At 43.2% G+C, this 26,232-nt stretch overlaps 1 protein-coding gene across 1 annotated transcript; it reads right to left on the reverse strand.

Moving 5' to 3' along the window:
* Window positions 437-11,650, reverse strand: OSTC (oligosaccharyltransferase complex non-catalytic subunit). Its single transcript, XM_003129258.4, has 4 exons — window positions 11,444-11,650; window positions 6,308-6,401; window positions 5,026-5,223; window positions 437-1,017 (listed from the first exon to the last, which is right to left on the reverse strand). The coding sequence occupies exons 1-4, from the start codon at window positions 11,580-11,582 to the stop codon at window positions 999-1,001; spliced, it is 450 nt and encodes a 149-aa protein (XP_003129306.1). The 5' UTR covers window positions 11,583-11,650; the 3' UTR covers window positions 437-998.

A 26,232-nucleotide genomic window follows, 5' to 3' on the forward strand; every position in this document is an offset into this window, starting at 1 on the left:
GAGCAATGGAGTTGCTACCTCACAAGGCCTCCTGCCACCTACAATTGGAGGTTTCAGGCTACCAACAGTAGCTTAAGAGTCACAGACAAAAAAAAAAAAAAAGGTGTTCCCATCTTGGTGCAGTGGAAGAACATCCGACTAGGAACCATGAGGTTGCGGGTTCAATCCCTGGCCTCACTCAGTGGGTTAAGGATCCAGCGTTGCGGTCAGCTGTGGGTGGATCACAGACAATGCTCGGATCTGGCGTTGCTGTGGCTGTGGCATAGACGGGCAGCTGTAGCTACAATTAGACCTAGCCTGGCAACCTCCCTATGCCATGGGTGTGGCCCTAAAATAAGACAAAAGACAAAAAAAAAAAAACCTCATAAGATGGGAGTGGCTAACTACAGATCAAGGATTAATACCATCAGTCAATTAAGAAACAAAATAAAAGGCATTAATTAGAAAAATTATTTATTTCTGCTCCTTTCATACATCTTATTGTTCAGCAAACAGTCTTACAGACATATGTGAAATCATGTACTGTCACACACTCTGTTTAAAGGCAAAGCACCACGGGAAAGGCTGACTAGCTGTCCAGAGTTCTCAGCTTATGGGATCTCACTTCCTGATTGTACATTAATTTGTGAAGGTCAGAAATGTCGCCTCCAAAAAACGGTAAGGGGACTGTAAAAAATAATCACTTTATTCAATATTACAGTTGTAGAAATGAAGTACATTTTCTTTAAGAAATGAAAAAAAAAGAAGGAAATGCCACTTAATATCATTGGTACGTCAGTATAGACCAGCAGGACAAAATACTGATAAGCTTGTCTCTTTGATACCAAAAAGACATTCTAGTCCAAGCTTTATTATGCTTCCTACATTTTCACTAGATGTTTCTTTTCTGCCACTTTTCCTCCTTTTCTATATTTCTTATCAGAGGACTGGTACAGCCTTTGAAAACTTCGTTAACAGGAGCAAATTCAGTATCCACTGATTTCTTCTAAAAAGGTACTCTATCCCATCAGATAGCCCCTGTAAAAATAAAATGTATAAACACAAAAAGTGAAAAGGAAGCAACATTTCAAAGTGTCCCAAACAAATTTTATGATGAATCAAATGACAATCTGAAAATAGAATTGCGTGACCCCTCACCATGGTTCCTACTTCCTATCTTGCCCCCAAATAACTAAATATATTACCGGGCCTTGGTTCCATCATCCTTCTCCCTCAAAAGACAACGTTACAAACCAATATGCTGAACAATAAAGGATGAGGAAAAAAGAAGGCAAAGAAAAGAAAATGTGACGGAAAAGTTAAAGCTAAGAGTCAGAATCAATTTCCTTTGGCCTCTCACAATCCAACAAAAATCATAAACCTTTTTATGCAAAGAAGCTGGTTTAGATTTCCTAAAAATTCTAATATTACCAGAGGAGAAAGTGGGAAGGCCAGGAGCTGTTTCTGCCTGGGAAGTAAGCCCTTGAACCCTCTGAAAACAGTGTGCAGATGCGTCTCCCCTGCATCTCTGTTTCTTTAGGAAATGTCCTGTTGGCAGGCAGTGGCGTTAGCTGTAGCTCTGAGCCCTAAGTGTCCAAGGTGGGCCCTAAAACCCACTCCCCCCCAACCTTCTATATTTTTTTTTGCTTTTTAGGAACACACCCAGACTAGGGGTTAAATTGGAATTGCAGCTGTCAGCCTACACTACAGCCACAGTAACACAAGATCCAGGCCTCATCTGCAACCTACACCACAGCTCATGGCAAGGCCAGATCCTTAACCCACTGAGCAAGGTCAGGGATTGAACCTGCGTCCTCATGGATCCTAGTCAGATTCGTTACTGCCGAGCCACGAAAGGAACTCCTGAAAGCCCCCTTAAATTAAGGCGTTAAGTCTGCTTTCACAAAGTTCCCGACTTTTCCTTTTCCAATAAATCCTTACAACCTATTATTATTAAGGATCTGCAGGATCAAGAGAAAAATAGAAAAAGCATTTACAACTATCATTAAGAAAGGGTTAAGGATCTGACTGCAGCGGCTTGGGTGGCTGCAGAGGCACATTTCAATCCCCAGCCTGGCACAGTGGGTTAAGGATCTGGTGTTGCCACAGCTGTGGCACAGGCTGCAGATGCAGCTCAGATTCAGTCCTTGGCCTGAGAACTTCCATAGGCCTAGGGGTGCAGCCAAAAAAAAAGGGGAAGGGGGGGAGGTTTTAAAACCCCCGGTCCCTGCTGATGCCTTTAGAACTTCTCTGCTTTTAACCCTGCCTCTACCACTAGGGGGTACGTCTGGGCAAATCTCACTCAGTTTCTTCCTCGGTAAAATGGAGTTATATCAAAGCATTTGAAGGATTATATAAGAGAATTGCTAATATAGTAACTGCTACTCATGGTAATAGGCACTTGACAAACAGGAGCTATTCTTAATTCCGAGTCTCAATTTGCTTCATCTCCAAGGTGGAGATAAAAAACTACGTCACAGGGTTGAGATCTACTAGAGCGGCTGACACATAACAGACACTCAAGAATGTGATTTTCCTCCCTGCCAGCTCCTAGACTCACCTGATTCCCTAAAGGGCTTAGATCTATGTTCAGCCAATGTGATCTCCCCAGACTGCATTTGCCCTTTTCTATTAGCCTGGCCAATCCACGCTCTGGGTACAGAGAAGAGAATTTTCATCTCATACCACTACCTGCACAACTCTGAGACAACCCAATACTTCTCACCCTTCCATCCCCTTGCAAAATGAATTTTTAAAAAAGGCTTTTTCGATGTATGTAGACTCTGAAGAGCTCCACGTAAACATGCTGCTATACTGCCTGATACTTCACAAAAAACATACTCTAAGACCTAAGCTTCACAAGAGAGTTCCCGCTGTGGTGCAGCAGGTTAAGGATACAGTGTTGTCACTGCAGCAGTGTGAGTGACTGCTGTGAGGTGGGTTCAGTCCCTGGCCCAGGAAGTTCCACATGCCCTGGGCACGACCGAAGAAAAAAAAAAAGAAAACAAAAAATCTAAGCTTCACAAGAAAAAACCAAGGTTCAAGAAGATTACTCAACAGCTGGCTCAAACTATGACACAAAAGTGCTCAGGACTCTTTAGAGACAGCTTCCTGTCATCTGCCTATACTGATAGGTGAACATGCACTTTTGGGCATTTCTCTCTTGATAGAATTATCTGTTGTGGTATTCTTCCTTGTAATCAGTAACTTTATGCTCATGCATCAAATAAAGCTATGTTCTGGATTGTAAAATCATATCAGTAGGGAAGATATCAGGTCTTTTAAAACGTGTAAATGGGAAAATTTATTTCCCATTTCACTGCTACTGCTCTCTCCTTTTTAAAGGTACCTCTTGGAGTTCCTGCAGCAGCTCAGCGGTAACGAACCTGACTAATATCTATAAGGATGAGGGTTCAATCCCTGGCCTCGCTCATCAGGTTAAGGATCCCTCGGCGTTGCCGTGCGCTCTGGTGTAGGTCACAGACATGGCTGGGATCCCGTGTTGTTGGGGCTGTGGTGCAGGCCAGCAGCTACAGCTCTGATTCGACCCCTAGCCTGGGAACCTCCATATGCCTCGGGTGTGGCCCTAAAAAGGCAAAAATAAATAAATAAATAAATAAATAATAAACAAACAAAATAAAGGTACCTCTTGTTAAAGATGATACCAGACTCTTTGTGAGACTAAAACTCTGGATGTTACCAGGAAGCATCTTATAGCATAGCCAACTTTTATCTCAGATGCTAGCAACTTATTTGATCTGAAAAAACTCATGGTACTGGTGGTTTTTACTGTCTTGTCATTGTCGCTATCCCACTTATTTTATATCAAACTGCTTATATATGATGGGACATCAAAAAGAATGTGATCACGGAGTTCCCGTCGTGGCACAGTGATTACCGAATCCAACTAGGAACCATGAGGTTGCAGGTTCGATCCCTGGCCTTGCTCAGTGGGTTAAGGATCCAGCGTTGCCGTGAGCTATGGTGGAGGTTGCAGACGAGGCTCAGATCCCGAGTTGCTGTGTTCCTGGCATAGGCCGGTGGCTACAGCTCCAATTAGACCCCTAGCCTGGGAATCTCCATATGTTGCGGAAGCAGCCCTAGAAAAGGCAAAAAGACAAAAAAAAAAAAAAGAATGTGATCAGACTTGTCCACATTTCAAATGAATGATCTCCAACAGAATTTTAAAAGTTGCTATAAGACCAATTTATTTTTGTTCTAAAGATATTATGTTTTCTGAATCAAAATAATCTAATATATACGAATAATAATCTAATACATAATAAATATATGATATATAACTAATATAGCTTTCATATACATACATGAGAAATCCTTTCCTCATCTTTTTGAAGAGGCAGTAACTCCTTTCCTGTCCAAGTCTTTCTTTTTTTTTTTTTTTGGTTCTTTTCTAGGGCCGCACCCTCAGCATATGGAGGTTCCCAGGCTAGGAGTCTAATTGGAGCTGTAGCCACCGGCCTATGCCAGAGCCACAGCAACGCGGGATCTGAGCCTCGACTGCAACCTATACCAAGCTCACAGCAACGCCGGATTCTTAACCCACTGAGCAAGGCCAGGGATCGAACCCACAACTTCATGGTTCCTAGTCAGATTTGTTAACCACTAAGCCACGACGGGAACTCCGTGTCCAAGTCTTAATGAGTGTTCCATGGTCATATCAACATTCAAAGAGCAGCAGCAATAGCTCAAAATATTTCTACTATTACTGTGGGAACTCCACATGCTATAGATTACTAAAAAGCACTTTAAAGAAACATCTCCAGTCAGTGGTTCTTGATACCACAGCAAAATAACTGAATTTTCTCATGAATATGCGTGGAGATAAAGGTCAGGAAGACCTATTTGTCTCAATTTTGCTACTAACTACAGCTATAACCTTGAGTAAGTCACAAATTTCTTTGGTTCTCAAATTTTTCATCTGTTTAAATGAAGGTTAAGTCTCCTGTGATTTTTATGTGATCCAGGTAACTATTTCACCAATCTGCAAGTTAAGATGCTTATTACCCAAAGTACTCAATAACTTACGGCAGTTTCATTCTCATGAATACTCTAGCCATGAAAAAACTCAGTAAGACACAGACGAATCCGATGAAGAGAAGAAGAAATCTGTTGAGTTTTGGAATGTTTGGTGCATTGGATCGGTCTAGGATTATGAAACCTAAACCTCCCATTGTAAACAGGAAGCTGGATGCGAGTCCTTCCATAATATATTGTCCATTTACTCTGGAAAAAAAAAAAAAAAAACACAGCGTAAGAATAAATGAAAATTGCCATAAAAACAAAAAAGAACTTTTTCCTTAGATTCAAATTCCTATGTCTGCTAAAAATATTTGTGTTTATTTTTTATTCTTACACCTACAACTATTTTACCATATTCCTGGATATTCATTTTGATAAACATCTATTGAGAGCCTATTGATGTTCCACGTCCTGTGGATATAACAATGAACAAAACAGACAAAAATCTGTCTTCGAGGAGCTTACATTCAAAAAAAGTTTTAAAACTTCTACTAGCACAATTGTGTATATAAAATCAATACATACACTTGAATTATTAGCTTAAAAAGCCAACTGTTGTATGCACATGAACCCTTTATCCAGAACTTTAGCTTTTAAAAATTCTGCTATTTAAATTTCTACCATCAATTTCAAATTAATTTTGGATTAGAAATGTTTCCTGAGTTTTATAATAATTAATAAGCCTCTTGTTTCAAAGGGAAGTTTTTTAAAAGCAAGCATTGTTAACTAAGGTGTATAGAAGTCCCCAGGCTAGAGGTCGAATTGGAGCTACAGCTGCCAGCCTACGCTACAGCCAGAGCAACGTGGGATCCAAGCCGCATCTGCAACCTACACCACAGCTCAAGGCAATGCTGGATCCACAACCCACTGAGCGAAGCCAGGGATCAAACCCGCATCCTCATGGACACTAGTTGAGTTTGTTTCCGATGTGCCATGACAGGAACTCCCACAAATTTTTCTTTTTTTGCTTTTCGCTTTTTAGGGTCACACCAGCGGCATATGGAGGTTCCCAGGCTAGGGGTCTAATCAGAGCTATTGCTGCTGGTCTATACCACAGCCACAGCAATGCTAGATCTGAGCCGCCTCTTCGACCTACACCACAGCTCACAGCAATGCCGGATCCTTAACCCACTGAGCAAGGCCAGGGGGTGAACCTGCGTCCTCATGGATACTAGTCAGATTGGTTTCCACTGAGCCACAACAGAAACTCCGGCACTGTATCTTTAAGCAGGCATGCCCCAGCAAGCGTCCGTCCCACCAGCAAATCATTCAACATGGTTTCTTTTACCTGTAGGCCAAGAAAGCTACTGGTCTTTGATGGCCGTGCTCATCAGTCATAGAGCCGACACTTGGAGGTTCGACAATAACATCATAAATTATTCCTAAATGAAAGACAACGATATAGATTAGATTGGATTCCTAGTTTAAAAATAGAATTAGAGTTTCACCTGTCTCTAAAGGTTCGTATATATTTAAATGGAACTGCTTTGATGTATTATTACAATCATATGAGGCCCAACTGATCTCCTAGACATCAGAAAAACCATTCGGAAATTCTACTCAGTGTTTTAGAATGACCCATAAAACAGCATTATCTCCAAAAGAGGTATTTCATAAAAGAAATTCATTAACTATTTCTAAACTGCAGAATGACTCCACGATAAAGGAGATCTGACATTAAAGTCTATTTTTAGTTTAAGTAAATATTCCACTTATTTTTGGATTTGTTTTTATAAATTAAGAGGTAACCAGAGAAATTTTCTTGCTTAAAAATAAAATAAGGAGTTCCTGTTGTGGCTCAGTGGTAAAGAACCCAACTAGTATCCATGAGGATGTGGGTTCAATCCCTGGCCCTGCTCAGTGAGTTAAGGATCCAACACTGCTATGAGCTGTGCTGTAGGTCACAGACAAGGCTGGGCTGTGGCATCGCTGGGGCTATGGTGTAGGCTGGCAGCTACAGCTCTGATGTGACTCCTAGCCTGGGAACTTCCATACGCCTCGGGTGTGGTCCTAAAGAAAAAAGCCAAAAGTAAAATAAGACATTTTAAAATTACACCATTAAGCCAACTGGCATTAGAGACTCATGGTCATTAATGTTAATATCCATCATTATGCCATTATGTCATCATAATCAGTTATGGTAACATCCACCAAACCCGTTTTTCCCAATCTCCCACTGTCATCATCTACTCTTTATTTTCTCCAGTCTTCCATCACTCTCACTGCTAGTTTTTCTTTGGCATAGCAAGACTGCCTCCCTCACCTGTGACTAACAAAACAATCATTTACAGGAGGAGTTTCTGTTGTGGCTCAGGGGTGATGAGCCCGACTAGTAACCATGAGGATCCGGTGTTGCTGTGAGCTGTGGTGTGGGTCATTGACGGCTCAGATCCCACATTGCTGTGGCTGTGGCGTAGGCTGGCAGCAGCTCCAATGTGACCCCTAGCTTGGGAACCTTCCTGTATCACGGAAACAGTCACTTAGGAATTCCCTAATTCCCCTGCACCTTCACCCAATCTACAGACTGGTACCTGCATGCACCCTCACCGACTTTTTCCATTATGACAGAGGAAGAGTCCCTCCTCCCATCAACATGGGGTCTCTTTTGCAATAATCAGGACTCTGCCCCCCCTTGACATCTTAAAGACTCTGTTCTTTTGGCTCTCTCTTCTTTTTCCTGTATTTTCAATCTCTTGTTCCCTACATCAAACTTCCCTTGACACCAGATCCTCCAAGTTAACATGCTATCTCTATGCTTCCTTTTTGAAAGGGAGCCATGTTTCTTTCTGGAAAAAAAAAATATTTGGTAAGCATGCTGTTTCCATTATCTCACTGACACTTCACTCTTCAGCTCACTCTGATCTGGCTTCTGCCACCACTGATGTCACTAGCGAAGGTGGTTAAGGATCCCCGTGTTGTCAAATTCGAAGAACACTTTTTTTTTTTTTTTTTTGATTTTCAAGGCCACACCTGCAGCATATGGGGGTTCTCAGGCTAGGGGAAGAATCAGAGCTACAGCTGCCGGCTTACGCCACAGCAACTCAGGATCCGAGCCGAGTCTGTGACCTGCACCACTGCTCATGGCAATGCAGGATCCCTGACCCACTGAGCAAGGCCAGGGATTGAACCTGCATCCTCATGGATGCTTTCTGCTGCATCACCATGACATGAGAACCTCCAAAGGACACTTTTCAGTTCTCATCTTAGGAGGTTTCCTGGCAGCTCTCAATCCAGTTTACTAAATCCATTTTTTGGGGGGAACAATGGCTTCTCAAGGCCTTTGTGATACTCCTGTCCATGTTTTCTTGCTACCTCTCTAGCTAAGCCTCCTGTTCTAAGAAAGCAATACATGTTCGGAGTTCCTTAGGTCTGGACCCATTGTCTTCTTTTTCTACATTCTCTCCCCATTGAACTTATCCCTTCCCAAGGTTTTTCTAGGCTAACGACTCTCAAGGTGCCAACAGCTACCAGATAATGTTAACACTATTAAAATTAGATGTAAGCTCCCTAAGAACAGAAACTTTTGCTAATGTTCTTCAGTATTTGGCTTATGGGCGGAGTTCAGAAAACATCTGTTATTGACCAGCATCAATGAACTTCTTTCTCACTTCCAGACTCACATTTGCAAACTTGACACATCCAACTAATTACATTTGGTTATGTCCAACTATGATATATCCCCAAGTGACCTCCAGACTCACCATTCCCCACCAAAACCTTCATTTCTTCAGCCTTAGAAAATGACACTTCCATTTCCTTGGTGCTCAAACCAGACACCAGGAGGATTCCTTCACAGCTCATTCTCCCCTTATATCCAATCCATCTATCTTCAAGATCTACAGACTCTACTTCCAAAATATCTTTCATTATATCCTCCTCCGTCTGTGATGCCACCAAACTTACATAGTCTAACTCAACTACAAAACCCACCTAACTGTTCTCTCAGGCCCACATTTGTCCATTATTTGTCCCTTTGCCTCACATACCCTTTCCCCTAATCTTTCAGATTTTGGCTAACATGTCACTTCCTCAGGAACCACACGCCAAAGTAAATGATGGTCCCAACTCTCATTATTTTCTTATAATCTCTTGTTCTTATTCAATGCACTTGCGGCAATTTACAATGGAAAAAATGATGTCATGGAAAAAAATTTAGCAAGTTCCTGTTGTGGCTCCATGGTTACAAACCCAACTAGTACCCATGAGGATGCAGGTTCGATCCCTGGCCTTGCTCAATGGGTTAAGGATCCAGCATTGCTGTGAGCTGTGGTCTAGGTCGCAGATGTGGCTCGGATCCCTCTTAGCTGTGGCTGTGGTGTAGCAATAGCACCAATTCAGTCCCTAGCCTGGGAACTTCCATATGCCGCAGGTGGGGCCTTAAAAAGCAAAAAAAAAAAAATTATAAAATTATAAGCTTCAGAAGGACAGGGCCCTTACCCGTTTCGTTCATTGTTGTTCCCAGTACCTAATGCCTAACACTTAACAGGGACTCAATACATTCTTTGCTGAATATTTCTCAGGAATAAACACTGCTTATAAAGCTACATATGGTTTTTAGAAGACTACTTTCCAGTGGCAAAACCAACTCCTTGTTATGAGATAGCTCATGGTCTTGGCCACTAAAAGGTGTCCTTTCACTTTCTCCCAGAAATTAGGGCAAAGAATCTTCTCATTACGGAGTTTTCATTGCAGTTTGGCAGGTTAAGGACCCAACATTGTCTCTGTGAGGATGTGGGTTCCATCCCTGGCCTTGCTTAGTGGGTTAGGGATCCAACATTGCTGTGGCTGTGGCACAGGCCTCAGCTGCAGCTCCAATTCAACCCTTAGCCCTGGAACTTCCATGTGCCTCAGCTGCACCATTTATTTATTTATTTTAATTTTTTTAGGACCACAAATGTGGCATATGGAAGTGCCCAGGCTAGGGATCAAATCGGAACCACAACTGCTAGCCTACACCACAACAATGCAGGATCCAAGCTGAGTCTGCGACCTACACCACAGGTCATTGCAACGCCGGATACTTAACCCACTTAGCGAGGCCAGGGATGGACCCCGAATCCTCATGGATCCTACCGCTGAGCCACAAAGGGAACTCCCAGTGCAGCCGTTTAAAAAGAAAGAAAAAAATGCATCTCACTGTTAAAACAATCAACAGGGGAAAAGCAGCTAGAATGAAAACTATGAGGCTTCTAGCAAAGGCCCTAGCTTCTAGGAAGGTAAGGGTTATAGGAAAGAGGTCTAGCATATGAAGCCTTATTTATTAAGAAAAAAAAAAAAAAAAAAAGCCACACTCACTTTAAATGGTTTATTTGATGCAGCACCTATTAAGGTGCTAAGCAAATGTTAATGCTAATGCAATGCTAGGACAGTATCTTATCAACATAAAAAATATGTGATATGTAATTTATTTAAATGAACATAAGGTAACTGTAGCTATTCTAGATTTGAGAGGAGGTTGAATCCAAAGGTTCATCCTAGAACTAAGCTCACATGATTTCAGATACTTCCTTCTTCAGTGCCAACTATTCTTAAAAATATGTATAAAAATGAAGAGGTCCACAACAATCCCTTAAAAGTAGAACTATCTGCTCTTGCTGTCCCTCATCTGTTGAGCTTTAATTTTATAATTTCCAAATTAAATACCCCACTTCCCCAAATCTGAAAGTGCAGTAGCAGTGTTGACTAAATCATGAAACTGCGGCTTGAAAGGGTGGTGGCTATGAAAAGACCGTAGCTGGATTGCCAACTCACCACTATACAAAGCGACGCCCCCTTTGCAAAGGGCAGGATAAGATGATTATGCAGAAGTGTTCGAAAGTAATGCTATTTTCCTTATTCTTTGAATTCTCAACTTCCGCTCTCTGATACGCTACCTTCTGCAAATCTCTTAGCTCAAATATGTATCAAAACTCCTTTCATATTTATTGCTGAGCGGGCCAAAAACAAGACCAAACTCTTAGTTTTGAGCTCACAAACCTAAGGACTGTCCAGTCTCTTCCAAGTTTCCAGAGACCGTGGACAAAGAGAAGGTAAAAGTGCCAAGACCTTTTGGCCAACCAAGGAGATAGAATGGGCCAGAAGAGATTTTCCCAGGGTCTTTGTCAAACGACTTAAGGCATGCAATAAAAAATACAACAATCTGGGCTTGAAAAATACATTATTCGACTCGGATGACTTGGCTAAGAGACCAGAAAAGGGATGGCAACGGGAGTGAGAACATTAATTCTCTCAAAATATAGGACAGGGCGTGAGGGCAAATAAACCTTCAGACCGTTAACACTTGGGACCCCAGAACTTCCCTCCACCCTCCGAAAAGATCGAGAGCAGAGCGATGCTTTCCCAGGCTGAGAGGCGACTGATCAGACGCGCCCCCGCCGGCTCTCCGCGCCTCGGCGCCTCTGGAGCCCCAGCCAGGCCGAGTTACCTCCGGTGATGAGGAAGTAAGACACCACCACCAGAGCGTACACAGTCATAGCCGACGGCATGTGCACCCAGGGCGGCTTCTTCAGCTTCAGGTTGGGGCATTCGAGCACTAAGAACGGGACTCGGTACAAAGTCTCCATGTTGGTGGCGGCAGGGACTGCTCTCGGCCTCAAGCCCCACGCGCCACCCGGAAATGGGCCCGCCCTCCCCTTCTCCGGCGCATGCGCGGGGAGGGAATGGCAGGTCTGCAAAGCTCAGTGGCAGTTTACACACTCATAGAAGAAAAGAAGAAACCATAAAAACAAATAAGTGTCATGACTTAAAACAATGTATCTTTTAATGTCTTGAAACAAAACAATTTCGTGAAGCAAAAATTTAAATTAAAAGCTCGGTTATTTCCAGTTAATAAGCAGGTGATTTATGTACCTTCACGGACCTGCAGGGCTTCAGACGTGGCCAAGCGAGAGGAGGAGAGGGAACGGAATCCGCCTGAGCCCCGCCCACTTGCTGACGCTAGGGATTTGGAAGCTGATTGGACGCGGGACGCTCTAGTTTCCCAGAGCCAGAGGATGAATGAAGAGGTTGGGAAATCTCTGCTTTTCTTATTAGCGGGTTTTTCAAGAGCTTGAGAAAGCCCTAGGTTGCTGAGCTTTTACTTCCTGATGTGGCAGTGGTGATAGCAATAACAGTTGTTGGAGTTCCCGCTGTGGCGCAAAAGGATCAGGGTCTCAGGAGAGCTGGGATGCAGGTTCGATCGGCCAGCCAGGCACAGTGTTAGGGAGCTGGCGTTGGCACAGCTGCGGCTTAGGTCACAACTGCAGATCGGATCTGACCCCTGGCCCAAGAACTCCATATGCCGCGGGGCGGCCAAAAAAGGAAAAAAATAAAAATAACAATTGTTCACTCTAATCGCTAAATTAATATAAAATTTAAAAATATATATCCAGTTTAGATCTCTCACAAAGGTCAAGAAGACAGCTCTACAAGATGCCTAACGTGGATAACTTGACACGACCAAAATACTATTTTAAATAACCTGTGCCCTCCCCTGTTTTCGTAAATGCTAAAATCTTTCGGGTTGAAAATCTTGAAATCATCCGGGTTTCTCTCTTTATTAAACATCCATATCCAAAATATCAGCAGGCCTTTTGGGCTGTACTATTAAAAATATCTTTAATTCATCCACTACTTTCCATTCCATATTTACCAGTCTATTGGAAGCCACTATCATCTCTTGCCTGAGCTATGTTTATATTCCAAGTGGAAGAAATGACATGAAAGAGAATTTGTCTTTAGGGATAGACTAGATAGCCTAAACAAGTTTTTTGCTTTCTGTTTAGTTTTTCTTTTCGGTATACTCTCTTAAGATTCTGCAAGTATCTGTTTCCTTTTAGAATAAGCGTTCAAATGACTGATTATATAAATCCAGACTGATAGTTTTATTTTTGAGCCAATGATTATATAAATAAAGACTGATACTTTTATTAGTGAGCCAATGTTTTGTGCTCTCTGTTTGTTACTGAGCTCAGGGTTTTTTACAGGATGGAATGCTTTGGTTCTGTACTTTCAGTTAGTGATTCAATTACTGAGAAATTGTTTAAATACCATAATAATAAAAATATTTATAAAACATTGCAGCATTTAATTCTAAATACAGACTGCCCTTACTGTTCAATAGTGAGCATTTCTCTAGGGTCTTAGTGTGTATTAAGGAAGGTACATTCATCTTAGTTTATAAGAGGGTCACTAATAACACCAGTAATGAAGTGTATTTATATAGGAAGTTTTCCTGGGGACTATAAAACACACTGTTTCTGAAATTCCTATAGCTTTATAAATAAGGAAAAACTTTGGAACAATTAAAAAATATGTTGCATTGAAAAATACTAAGGAAAAACATAGAAATTAAAAGTCTTTAAGCTTCTTTTATAGCTTCAGAAAAGACATTAACATTAGCTAACTATCTACCTCTTGGCAGATACCATACTGTCATTCATTAGTTCTGGAAAGTACAATTGGAGTAAACATTTTCGGGTATGGAAGAATCCCCACCTTGGTTTCTGACCCACCGAGTGAGGGCTCTAATGGTAGAAACTCTAAGTAAAACCAATAGAACTACCTTCACCTTCTGAAACAATCAATCAGAAGTGACTACAGAGATTGATGCCACCATCAAGGACTTGAAAGATACAGAGTGGCAATTCCTACCATGTTTCATTCAGTTAGCCAGTTTGGCTCTTATAAAAGAAAGATGGATCTTAGAGTTCCCGCTGTGGCACAACAGTATTGGTGGTATCTTGGGAGCACTGGGTTACAGGTTTGATTCCTGGCCTGCCACAGTGGGTTAAGGACCTGGCATTGCTGCAAGCTGTGGTGTAGGCCTCGGCTGCAGCTCAGATTCGACCCCTGGCCCAGGAACTTCCATATGCCACAGGTGAGGCCCTTCCCCCCCAAAAAAAATGTGGGCTTCTCAGTGAAATTTCTAGGGGTCTAGTAATTTGTAACATGTGAGATATTCCTTCCAAGGTAAAGGGTAGCTACTGCATCTGATTCCTCCTTCCACTAAGAATGAAGCACATTGCTCAAGAAACCACTTGGGAATTTGGAAGCAACATATACCTCATTTGGTCATATTATTCTAATCTATTTAGTGAGTAATCCAAACTGCTAGTTTTGAGCAGGATCCAGAACAAGCAAAAGCTATGTAACAGGTCCAGCCTGCCAAGCAAAGTGCTGTCACTTGGTCCATATGACTCAGCAGATCCAATATCATTTGTGCTGTCTGTAGCAGGTAGGGATGCTCTATGAAGCTTTTGAGAAGTCCCTTTAAGTGAATTACAGCATAGAGCCCTAAAGCCGGAGAGCCAGCCTATGGGATCCTCTGCAGATAAATAATTTCCTTTGAGAAACAGCTTCTGGCTTGCCACTGGGCCTTTAGCAGAGACTCTGCTATTGACCATGGGCAACAAGTCACCGTGGAACCTGAACCAGCCACCACCAGTTTGTCATTGTCTGACCTATCAACCCGTAAATGTGGGTTCCACAGCATCATTCCATCATCGAACGAAAGTGTTATGCAAGAGATGAGGCTCGAGTGCATCCTGAAGGTACATGTAAATTGCATGAGAACCATTCCAGATGCTCATGGCCCACATTCCTGTTGCATTGTCTCTTCTCTCTCAGCCTCTACATGGGGCATTAAGGAAAGGGCCCTCCGACCAGTTAACTGAAGAAGACAAAACGGGGGCCTGTTTTACGGATAGTTGCGCACAAGGTGCTGGCACGACCTGAAAGGCAATGGCTTTGCATGGGAGCCTCACTTGAAACAAGCGATGAGGGGAATTCTTCCCAGCAGGCAGAGTGTTAGCACTGTACAGGGTTGTTCCTTTTACCTGGAAGGAATGATGGCCAGAGTTGCAGGTCTATAGTGATTCACAGGCAGTGGCTAATCATTTGGCTGAATGCATTTTCAGGGAATCAAAAAGAACAGAATGGAAAATTGTCAAGGAGGTCTGGAGGAGAGCCGTGTGGATAAACCTCTCTGTATAGGTATGATGTGTGAAGGTATTTGTGCCCCATGTGCATATCCACCAAAGAGCAACCTGTGTAGGGAAGGATATTCATAATCAGATGGATAAGATGATGCATCCTGTGGACCTCAGTCATCCTCTTTCCCCAGTCACTCCTGTCCTTGCCCAACAGGTCCACAAGCGAAGGGCCATGACAGCAGGGATGGAGGTTATGCATGGACTTTCACTCATCAGGGCTGATCTGGCTAAAGTCACTGCTAAGCACCCAACCTGCCAACAGCAGAGCAACAGTGAGCCCACAATCTGCCACAATTCTCCAGGAGGATGAACCACTCACTCACGTGGTAGCAGGTTAACTACATAGGAACACTGCAGTAGGCACTTGGTTCCTACCGAAATAGGTATTCACACAGAATACGAGATTTCCTTCCTTGCCCATAATGTTGCTTCCAAAATCACTATTGTGTGCACTTGAGGAATGCCTTCATCAACATCGTGGGATACCACACAGCATTGCCTCTGGCCCAGGAACGATCTTTCGCAGGTAGAATCACTTGAATTTGATCAACACATAGGTATGAGGCTTGGTTATTCTGGATAGAGCAGGCTCTGGTGAAAGCGAACTCTGTAATAATGCCCACAGGCTACTCTGCAGCTTTGTCCAAGAGCTGCACCAAAGAGGAGAGCTTTTCCCAGAGCCGGAGGAGGAGACTGGGGAAATAGCCAGTGTCACTCGGTGCTTCAGCAAATGCAAAAGCCAGGCAGGGGCAGAGCTGCGTCCTCCCCGCCCCCGGAGTGTGGTTATGTGGGCACATCCTGCCCATTGCCCCCAACCCACCCAAGGCCTCTCAGGTGGAGATACAAGAGCGAGAAGCTGAGGTCCTGCCATCTGCCTGGTGAGAACCATTGTTCTGGAAGAATGGGCCCTGGGTGGGGCTGGGAAAGAGGCCAGGGTTAGAGATCCAGGAGTCAGCAGCATCAGGTGATTGTGAGAGTCCTATCAGTGGATGAAATGCTGAAACATGTGATGGAGCCAGCAGGGCATTTGCTTTGAGGGATCATGGATCTCCTTGCAGACCTGATCAGAGCCCTGAGCTCCCTTCCCCCCACCCCCCACCAAATGTGGCCATAATTATAGGAGGTTCACAGAGTAAAGTTAAAAGAGTGAAGGAAGAGAACAAGAAGATAGCTCGCGATGCCTGGGGAATCACCCGCGTGATTAAGGGGTTACTACGAAGTGGATGCAGCAAGATCAAAGGGGCAAGAGAACCATGGGAGAGCTGGACCAGAGAAAGTGCAGGAGGGGAGTTTCCAGCAACTCACGTAGAGTGACACTGAGCAGAAGCCACTGTGTTTGACAATTGGTCATCAGTGGCCTTTGGATGGTGAGTATATTGTTAAGTGCACAATATTATGGTGACCCGAGCAGGGATCTGACTTCATTACGAACATGGAACATGGTATCGCGGTCAATGCCCGTAAATGTTTGGTGAATTAATTCATTAATTTCAGTGCCATGATGGCAGGAGAAGCCAGGTTGTGGAGGGAAGAAGTGAATGGTAACTTAAAAAAAAAAAAAATGATAGTAGTGAATTGGAGTTCCCATCGTGGCTCAGCAGAAATGAATCTGACTGGTATCCATGAGGACGAGGGTTCGATCCTTGGCCTTGATCAATGGGTTAAGGATCTGGTGTTGTCGTGAGCTGTGGTGTAGACTGCCAGCTGTAGCTCTGATTCAGCCCCTAGCCTGGGAACTTCCATATGCCATGGGTGCAGACCTGAAAAATAATAATAATAATAATAGTAGTAATTGATAGAGTATTTATCCCTCCCCACACAACTGGGTATGAAAGGACGAGGAGAGGTGAGGTGGGAGCAGAAAGGGGATTTAAGGATGGTGGGACTTAGGCACATTTGTATAAGATGAAGGAATAAAATTGTGGAGAGGGAGGGACAGAGGGTGGCAGAAGGAGAAGGGGTAAAGTAACAGGACACAGTCAGGGCCATGGTAACAGTGTGGGGATGGAGCCTACCAGGGGTGAAGTTTCCCCTGGAAAGGGTTTGAGCCATCTTCTAAAGAAAGAGGCCAGCCACCACTTCCCGTCTTACTAGGCTGTCTTATTTTACACCATGCAATAGAGGTGTCACCGATTCCATTTTCCAGATAAGGAAGCTGAGATTTATGGAGATTGTCAATATGTTCAATTCGACACAGTCCGGATGTAGTGGAGCCCTGGCCTGCTGATTCCAAAGCCCATGCTTGTACAGGCCAAAGAGGGAAAGGGGGCTGCAGAAGTTCATGTTCAGTGGTTTCTATACTTGCAGATATTATTAGGCCACTTGGCCTGAGTGTTGGGTTGGGAAGAGAGGTAAAGCCTTTGAGACAGCTGCTGTGAAGAGTGGATGGATTGCTATGTAGCATGGGGATCCAGATTTTTAAAAAATTATACACACACAATATATACACACTTTGGTTTGTTTGTTTGCTTGTTTTTGCTTTTAGGGCCGCGCCTGCAGCATATAGAAGTTCCCAGGCTTGGGGCTAAACTGGAGCTGGAGCTGCCAGCCTACCTCACAGCCACTGCAACATGGGATCTGAGCCACGTCTTTGACCTACACTACAGTTCACCTCAATGCTGGATCCTTAATCCATTGAGTGAGGGCAGGGATCGAACCCGCATCCTTGTGGATACTAGTCAGGATTGTAACCCGCTGAGCCTCAGGGGGAACTCCCTATACACACTTTTTTACGTTAAAATTTTTAAAGGAAAATAACAGTCAATCTGCACATTTTTTAGTTTTTCTGCAAAGCTGCTGCAATTCCACTCAATAACTGTGTTTTTCTGACTGTGGACCACATGTAATTCCTGTGTGTTGCCACAGCAGGGCAGAAGTTCTCTTTTATAAAAATCACAGTCCTGTATAAATTTAACTTTGCCAAAATGTATTTTCAGTACCTTGAGAGGGCTAAACTATATTCGCAGGCATAATGAAAAGACAAACTTATTTAAAAAGAAACTTGACTCAATGCTGTGATCAAATAAACGCAAGAAACATCACACAGATGGAGAAGACTGCTTCTCACGCAGTCAAGCCTATCTTTAAAATGCAAATGGTTTACTCTTTTAATGATGAAAGAAAACTCTTGTGAAAGCAATATTTTCAGATGAATAAAATATCAAACCCAAGATAGCTTCTTTTATATTTAGTTGCTTTGCAAATCATATTGCCTTATAAAAGCCAAAAAGGAAATGTATATTTGTCTGGCAAGTTTTAGTTATTAAGTCATAAAAAAAAATTTCTAGTTAAGCTTTTTCAAGTAAATTTAGGAGTGGATGAACAATGGGATCTTGCTGTAAAGCACAGGGAACTATGTATTTAATCACTTGTGATGGAACATGATGGAGGATAATGTGAGAAAAAGAATGTGTATATACGTGTGACGGGGTCACTTTGCTGTGCAACAGAAATTGATAGAGCATTGTAAATCACAACAAAAATTTTTTTAAATAAATTTATTAGCTTTCATGTTCCAATACAGAAAATTTTAAAGCATAAATAACAAAAATGGCCTACAGAACCCTCATACAAGTGATCACTGTTTTTTTTTTATCACTGTTTTTTAAAAAATAAGATCACCTGTTCAGAGTAATAAAATTCAACAAGTACAATGGATAAAAACATGAAAATGAAATGTCCTCTCCCCCTTATCAGCCCCTCCCCCGCCTCCTTTTCCCAGAAAGTAACCACTGTTACTAAATTCTTCTGATGAAGAATATTTTCCAAGGAATGTTTTTACCCCATGATTAGGAACGGCATTTAAAACAAGACTTTAATCTTTTCAAAAGAATATGAACCAGAACCCAGATTGCAATTTCACTGCACATGTGAAATGTGGCAATGGCCTCAGAGCAGAGGCTCACCCCCCACCCCCCACCGCCCCCTCCGCCCCCCGAGCATCCCCGCCGCCAACACCTTTCAGAGTGAAGGAGAAATCAAAGTGCCTTCTCACCTTCAGAAATGATCTTTCCGGGGGAAGGTATTTGGGGTGCATTTGAACAGCAGCTGCTCCTGCTGTCTGCCAGAAGCCCAGGGAAAAGACCACTGTCTCCGAGGCTGTCAATTTGGCCCTTTCAGACACCCTGAAGTCAATTTAACAAACCAAACGAAACAATTCTACCTTGGACATGACAAGGGACCCTTCAAGACATTGATTTATCCATATTTGCACACATCGAAGAGACAAGTATGTTTTATATATATATACTGAATAAAATATCTAACTTTTTAAGAATGTTGTAAAATATTTCCATATGTACATGATATCAAAGTACATTCCCCCCCAAGTTCGGTTGAAAGGAAATACCCAGAGCATTAGGCCCGGCAGAATGGATGTCTCCAGTTGTGGTTTTCAGATGCCCTAACATGCTTCTGCCCAGAACTAATCAAATACAGCTCAGCACTTTCAGGCAGGGAGTGTGTGTGTGTAATGCCTTACAAAGAAAAAAAAAAATCATTTGCGGTAAAACATGATAGAGGAGGATAAAATATCCTTTGACTTTTTGGTTTATTTCCAACATTATCACTTGTCTTTAATCATTCCAAATAAGAAGACTCTGTCACAATGATCTTGATGCATGGTGTTTGTTACTCCCCAAGCGCATGAGAAGGCGGTTTTGGTACCAGAAGCTGGAAAAGGCCATTCATTTTATGGGGTGGTGAGCACAGGGTATTTCACTGAATCTTTAAACCTCTGAAGTTACATTATCTTCATTTTATAGGTGAGGTGACTAAGACTTAGGGAGGGTAAGAAACCTGCTCAAAGTCACCAAATTGGTTAATGGAGGATTTAAGATTTAAACCCATATTTGTCTAAAACCAAATTGTATATACGGTTGATCCTTGAACAAAGCAGGGGGTTAGGGGTGCCAACCCTCCCTGCAGTAAACAGTCTGAGCATAACTTAGTTAGGTTCTCAGTATCCGTGGTTCTGCACCTGCAGATTCAACTGAGGGCAGAGCCTGTAGTACAGTAGCTTTTACTATTGAAAAAATTTTGCGAATAAGCGGGCCTGCGCAGTTCAAACCTATGTTATCCAGGGTCAACTCTCCTTTCCACCCTGTCTTATGAAAGGGCAGTCCCATAGTGGCGCAGCAGAAAAGAATCTGACCAGGAACCATGAGGTTGTAGGTTCGATCCCTGGCCTCGCTCTGTAGGTTAAGGATCCAGCGTTGCTGTGACCCATTGTGTAGGTTGCAGACAGGCTCAGGTCTTAGATGGGGCTCAGGAATCTGCATTTAAAAAAACCTCTCCAGCAGATTCTTAAGTGAACCTAGCATGAGAAGCATGTTTTATATGGTAATGCTCAGGTTTTTAAAATAGAAAGGGAAGTTACATGTGACAAACCTCCTTTGAGCCCCTGAGTTCAGTTTGTAAAGAAGTGGCAATCCCAGTGAGCTCTTCACCACAGACCTTGTCCTTGGCGTTACCTGTGAGCTTCGTGTTTATATTTAGCAGCGCTTGTGATCCTTGACTTCCCACGAGTTGAACTACCAGCTTCACCGGCTCAAAATTCCTTTAGCAAAAGTCTTCAGTCTTTCAACCTACTGTCACAAATTACAAATCTAGGAGTTTCCACTGTGGGGCAGTGGGGTCGGCAGTGTCTTGGGAGCACTGGGACACAGATTGAATCCCCAGCTTGGCACAGTGGGTTAAGGATCCAGTGTTGCCACACCTATGGCTTAGGTTGAACCTGTGACTCAGATCTGATCCATGATCCTTGGTCTGGAAATTCCATATGCCATGGAGCGGCCAAAAAAGAAGAAAGAGAAAGAAAAAGGAAGGAAGGAAGGAAGGAAGGAAGGAAGGAAGGAAGGGAGAGAGAAAGAAAGAAGGAAGGAGAGAGAAAGGAAGGGAGGGAGGGAGGGAGAGAGATATTACAAAGGTAAAATGGTATTGGTTCTAGAAGAAACACACTGACTGATGTTCACATGATGGCTGATGGTAGATGTATTCTGAGATTAGTTTTCGAAGAGAGATAGAAAGAGACCCAGAACTAACATTTGTTAAGAACCTGCTAGTGCCAGGCACCCTTCATCTTCATAAATCTTGGAAGATAGCTTTGGATTTTTTTTGGCCACCCTGCTGCCTGTGGAGTTCCTGGGCCAGGGATCGGAACCGAGCTACAATTGCAACCTAAGCCGCAGCTGAGCCAACGCTGGATCCTTAACCCGCTGTGCTAGGTCAGGAGTTGAGCCTGTGTCCCTTTGCTCCCAAGATGCCGCTGATCCATCCTGTTGCACCACAGTGGGAACTTCAAGGTAGGTATTTTTATACCTATGTCAGGGCTTCATAAAACAGAGACTCAGAATTTAAGCAACGGTTCAAGGCCACATAATGTAGTAGAGCCTACGCTTTGTCCACTACACCAAGCCACATGCCTACATCTGTGGAAAGAGCAGGCGAGGAAGAGAGATGGGAGACTCCAGAAATTCTTCCCAGGACAAGTACCAGCATAGAGCCTGGCATATACCCAGTGCAGACTTAATGTTTGTTCCATGAAACAATGTCAATTCTCCATGCCACCAAAGGGAACTCTCTAAACACCTATGTGCTTAAAACACTTTGGTGTTTCCTGACTGCCCCCAGTAGTGACTTACTTGTTCAGAAGTCAAAGCACTTACAAATCATGACATTCTTTCAGAAAATGATAGAATTATATATTAAGCCACAAATTAATTTATTGCTAGTCAGATTTTGTGAAAACAATATCCATCACCAAAGATTTAAGGAAAAATATTAATCGACACATTCACCCATACATTTATAGTTTTTTCTAACAATTGGGAATCTTAGATTACTTTGCCGAAGTTCAAAGTTTTGTGGTTTCCTATTTCCTTTTTCCAAAATTTCTTCAGATACTGTTCAGAAGAAAAATATAATCTTCACTTTACATAGCACATTCCTAGAAATTTTAGTATTTATTAAAACCATGCAAAAATACTCTTTTGTTTATATTTAAATGGGGTTTACCAACGCTGAGATAATAGCCAATAGGTTTCCTACCTACATAAAAATCGGGTTGGGCATTGGAAGGTCATGTAGGACTCAGGATGATTTGCTGAGCAGGACTGCTGTTTACAGTATCTAAGCATCAATGCCCAACAAATTTCCAGAATGTCTCATAAGTGCCATTGCAGCTTGAACCACTGATTCAAGATAATCCATCAAGAGTCATAAGTGGTTGAACTAGACAGCTAGACTGTGAGCTCCTGAAAGGCACTGGTGGTATCATACAATCATTTTTCTCCCATTTTACAAAAGAAAAGAACCTCCAGCTCGGCTGATATTCCATGGTGTGTTGATGGGAGGCATATCAAATTTGTTTTTGTCTTTTGTTTTTGTTTTTTGGGGCCACGCCTGCGGCACATAGAATTTCCCCAGCCAGGGATCATCGAACCCCCTCCACAGCAGCAATCTGAACCACAGCAGTGACAACACCAGATCCTTAACCTGTTGTGCCATAAGGGAACTCCCGGCATATCAAACTGGAGGTCAGTAAGTGGACAATTTAAATAAAGGGGTCAGCACAGCCTGCTTCAAACAAAGCACCTCCAATGGCTTCCCATCCACCCAAGAGCCACACTTGCCCAAAAGGTTTTGTAAGACTCATCACAGAAGTACAAATAGTTGTCAGATATCATGTCAAATATCATGTCTAGGAGTTCCCTTCATGGCTCAGGGGTTAAGGAACCCTACTAGGATCCATGAGGATGCCGGTTCCATCCCTGGCCTCACTCAGTGGGTTAAGGATCCGGCCTTGGCGCGAGCTGTGGTGTAGGGTACAGACACGGCTCGGATCTGGCGTTGCTGTGGCTCTGGCGTAGGCTGGCAGCTGTAGCCCTGATTCGACCCCTAGCTTGGGAACCTCCACATGCCTCGTGGGTGCAGCCCTAAAAAGCAAAAATAATAATAATAATAAAAATTTTTAAAAATCATGTCTAAACATGAAAAAAAGTACAAATCAATCTAACAAGATGAATCCTTGCCTCCCACTTTGACAACTTACCTTCCAAAGGTCTTGACGGTGAGGCTCAACCTTAGAATTCTAGGGCTCTGTCCAAATATGGCAATGCAGGAAGAGCCTGTTCCCTGCCCAGCCACTCTTTTTTCCAGACTTCTGGCTCTGCTTCCTTCCTTGGGTCCTCATGTGCATGTGTGTGTGACAACTCTGCCCACACACCCGAGCTCCTTCCACAGCTCCTGCCAACACGTCAGGGTCCAGTCCTCCTTGAGAGATGGGTCGGGGAGAAGAACGCTCAGGCTCTGCCAGGGGGCTTGGGATGCCTTGCCTGCTCAAGGTTTCTAGGGCCATGTATAGCCTCAGGGGCCTAAAAGGGGAGTTCCTGCTGTGGTGCAAAGAGATTGGCACGTTGTCTCTGCAACGCCAGGATGTAGGTTCGATCCCCGCCTGGCACAGTGGGTTAAAGCATCTGGTGTTGCAGCGGTTGTGGTATAGGTCACAACGGGGGCTCAGATCTGATCCCTGGTCTAGGAACTCCATATGCCATGGGGCAGCCAATTATAATAATAATAATAATACATTAAAAAAATAAATAAAACGGGAGCATATGCTTGGAGTCAACATGCCTCTCAGTGCCATGAGCCCTTTGCTTGTGGGGTGGGATACTGGCAAAGGGAAGCCAGTGCATAGCCCCCTATAGCCATGGGCCCAGGGCAGGGCCCCTCTTGCCCAGGTCTGAGGGCCGTATTGGTCTGAAGAGTGAGCTATTGGGACCAGTTCAACCTGGCATCTGGTGAACTCTCTGACCTCATCACTCCTGCTCTCTCCCTCGGCTCCTGCCTCCAGACTCTTCTCTACTTGGGATGCTCTTTCCCAGATAGCTTGGTGGTCCTTCGTCACAGCCTTTGCTTAAATATCCCCTTCTCAGGGAGGCCTTCCCTCACACCACTATTTAAATTGCCACTCACTGCTTCTCCTCGCCTTTTAGCCTCTTTCCCTGCTTTGTTTCTCTCTGTAGCATCTATCAGTCGTACTATATATGTCACATATTGACTTGGTCCCTTACTCATTCATTCATTCATTCTCTCCCATCACTGGAATATATTTCCACTAAGGCAGGGATATTTGTCTTTTTTTTTTTTTTTTTTTTTTTTCCCTTTTCTAGGGCCACTTCCCGCAGCATATGGAGGTTCCCAGGCTAGGGGTCGAATCGGAGCTGTAGCCACCGGCCTGCGCCAGAGCCACAGCAACGCAGGATCCTTAAGCCACTGAGCAAGGCCAGAGATCGAACCCAAAACTTCATGGTTCCTAGTCAGATTCGTTAACCACTGAGCCATGACGGGAACTCCGGCAGGGATGTTTGTTTGTTTGTTTTGTTTATCCCAGTGCCTAGAACAGCACCTTATAGATAGCAAATGAATTATAAATAATGATGGGCTTTGAAGAAATGAAATATGAGTGTTGGGGCTCCATGTCTTTCTCTTATGTCTTGCACGTAAGGGAAACGGTAGACGCTGGAGCGGGGTATCCTGGCCCCCACTGGGATGATCTGAACTCAGATCTGATGTAGAATGGGGGGGGTGATGACTATTTTCATTAACATCCTCACCTCTTTTATCTCCCCAGATTGTCAAAGAATGAATCATTCCCGAGAGGGGCGGGGGGCTTTGAGAGTAAAGAAAAGAGAACGGGTTGAAAAAGCAATGACGCCTTATTTTATCCAGAGGACCAATGGGTGGCAAGACTCCAGGCCTCTCTGTCTTGCTTTGTGTTTCTTAGAATTGTGGGAATTACCAATCAGGAGAAGATTTCCAACATAAAAATGTAGTTTAAAATTCCGTGGGGGAGATGTAATATGAGTCACAAAAAAGGAAAACCATAAAACCTCAAACCGTTAAAAGAGCTTATAAAAAAAAAGGGGAGGGGGTTGCCATGTAGCTTCTATTTGATATATCTAAAAAGGGATAGAACTGTTTAAAAAAATTTATATCTTACTAGCTGGTCATTATATCCTTTTCAATGATTTCAATTTATAATAAAAAGTTTCAGATGATAATCTAAAAATGTACAAGAGTCTACAAAGTTTTTCAAAATTCTTTAAGGAATATACAAGCAAAATATACATATATATTTTGCACTACACCAGTGTTTTAGTAACCAATCACCTCAAAAATATAGTGGGATAAAACAAACATTTTATTTTTTCTCACCATCATTTGGGTTGATTAGACTCAACAAGGCAGTTTTCTGTTGGTCTCACTTGAGGTTGCTTATGTAGTTGGTCTGCTGAACTCAGATCTAATGTAGAATGGGGGGGGGAGTCATCTAGAGCAGGGAGGCTCCACAATCTACAACCTGCAGCCAAATGTGACCCCACATCAGTTTTGTAAATAAAGCTCTACTGGGATACAGCCACGACCATTTGTTTAGGTGTTGTCTCTGGCTACATCCATGCTCTATCAGTAGAGTTGAGTAGTGGCAGAGACCACAAGGCTTACAAAGTCTTTATACAGCTTACAGTAAGATTCAACACACATTTGAATTTTCTTTTTTTTCCTTTTGTCTTTTCTAGGGCCACACCCTCGGCACATGGAGGTTCCCAGGCTAGGGGTCTAATTGGAGCTGTAGCCGCTGGCCTACGCCAGAGCCACAGCAATGCGGGATCCAAGACGCATCTGCAACCTACACCACAGCTCATGGCAACGCCAGATCCTTAACTCACTGAGCAAGGCCACGGATCGAACCTGCAACCTCATGGTTCCTAGTCGGATTCGTTAACACCTGAGCCACGACGGGGAACTCCATTTTTTTTTTTTAATTTTCCTTAAGACCTTTTATTCTGTAGGCATGTCAAGCTGTAAGCTTATTTCCAACCCCAAAGAGAGAGGAACTGAGATGGAGAGAGATAAGAGGGCATAGCCCTTGGGCTATTTTCACAGGCCAAGGAATATAGAAGCGGAATGAACACCAGGGGAATTTTGAGTCAATAATTTTGATCCTTTTCCCCCTTAATAGTAAGTTGATGCTTAAAGTATCCAGGGGATTGCGTAATTTAAATATCCTCTAATGCAGAGGAGTGTCTTTGCTCCTAACTAAAATAAACAGTTTTGAAAGATTTTCTTTCACTGGTCTCCCCTAAGAAGGAAAAGGTGGCACAGATCTTTAGTCTCTGGGGCCACATAGGTGGCCTAAAAGCTACGTGCTTCTCAGTGATTAACAATTTACTCAAAGACATGA

The sequence above is a fragment of the Sus scrofa genome, chromosome 8 (genome assembly GCF_000003025.6).
Source record: "Sus scrofa isolate TJ Tabasco breed Duroc chromosome 8, Sscrofa11.1, whole genome shotgun sequence".
Classification (NCBI taxonomy): Eukaryota; Metazoa; Chordata; class Mammalia; order Artiodactyla; family Suidae; genus Sus; species Sus scrofa.

What these genes read in the sequence shown, in the direction of transcription:
- OSTC (XM_003129258.4), bottom strand. Translation starts at nt 11,582, where the DNA reads ATGGAGACTTTGTACCGAGTCCCGTTCTTAGTGCTCGAATGCCCCAAC. An exon ending in TTACTTCCTCATCACCGGAG is followed by an intron (nt 6,402 to 11,443) that starts GTAACTCGGCCT and finishes TCTTTCATTTAG; the next exon opens with GAATAATTTATGATGTTATT. An exon ending in GTAGCTTTCTTGGCCTACAG is followed by an intron (nt 5,224 to 6,307) that starts GTAAAAGAAACC and finishes TTTTTTTTCCAG; the next exon opens with AGTAAATGGACAATATATTA.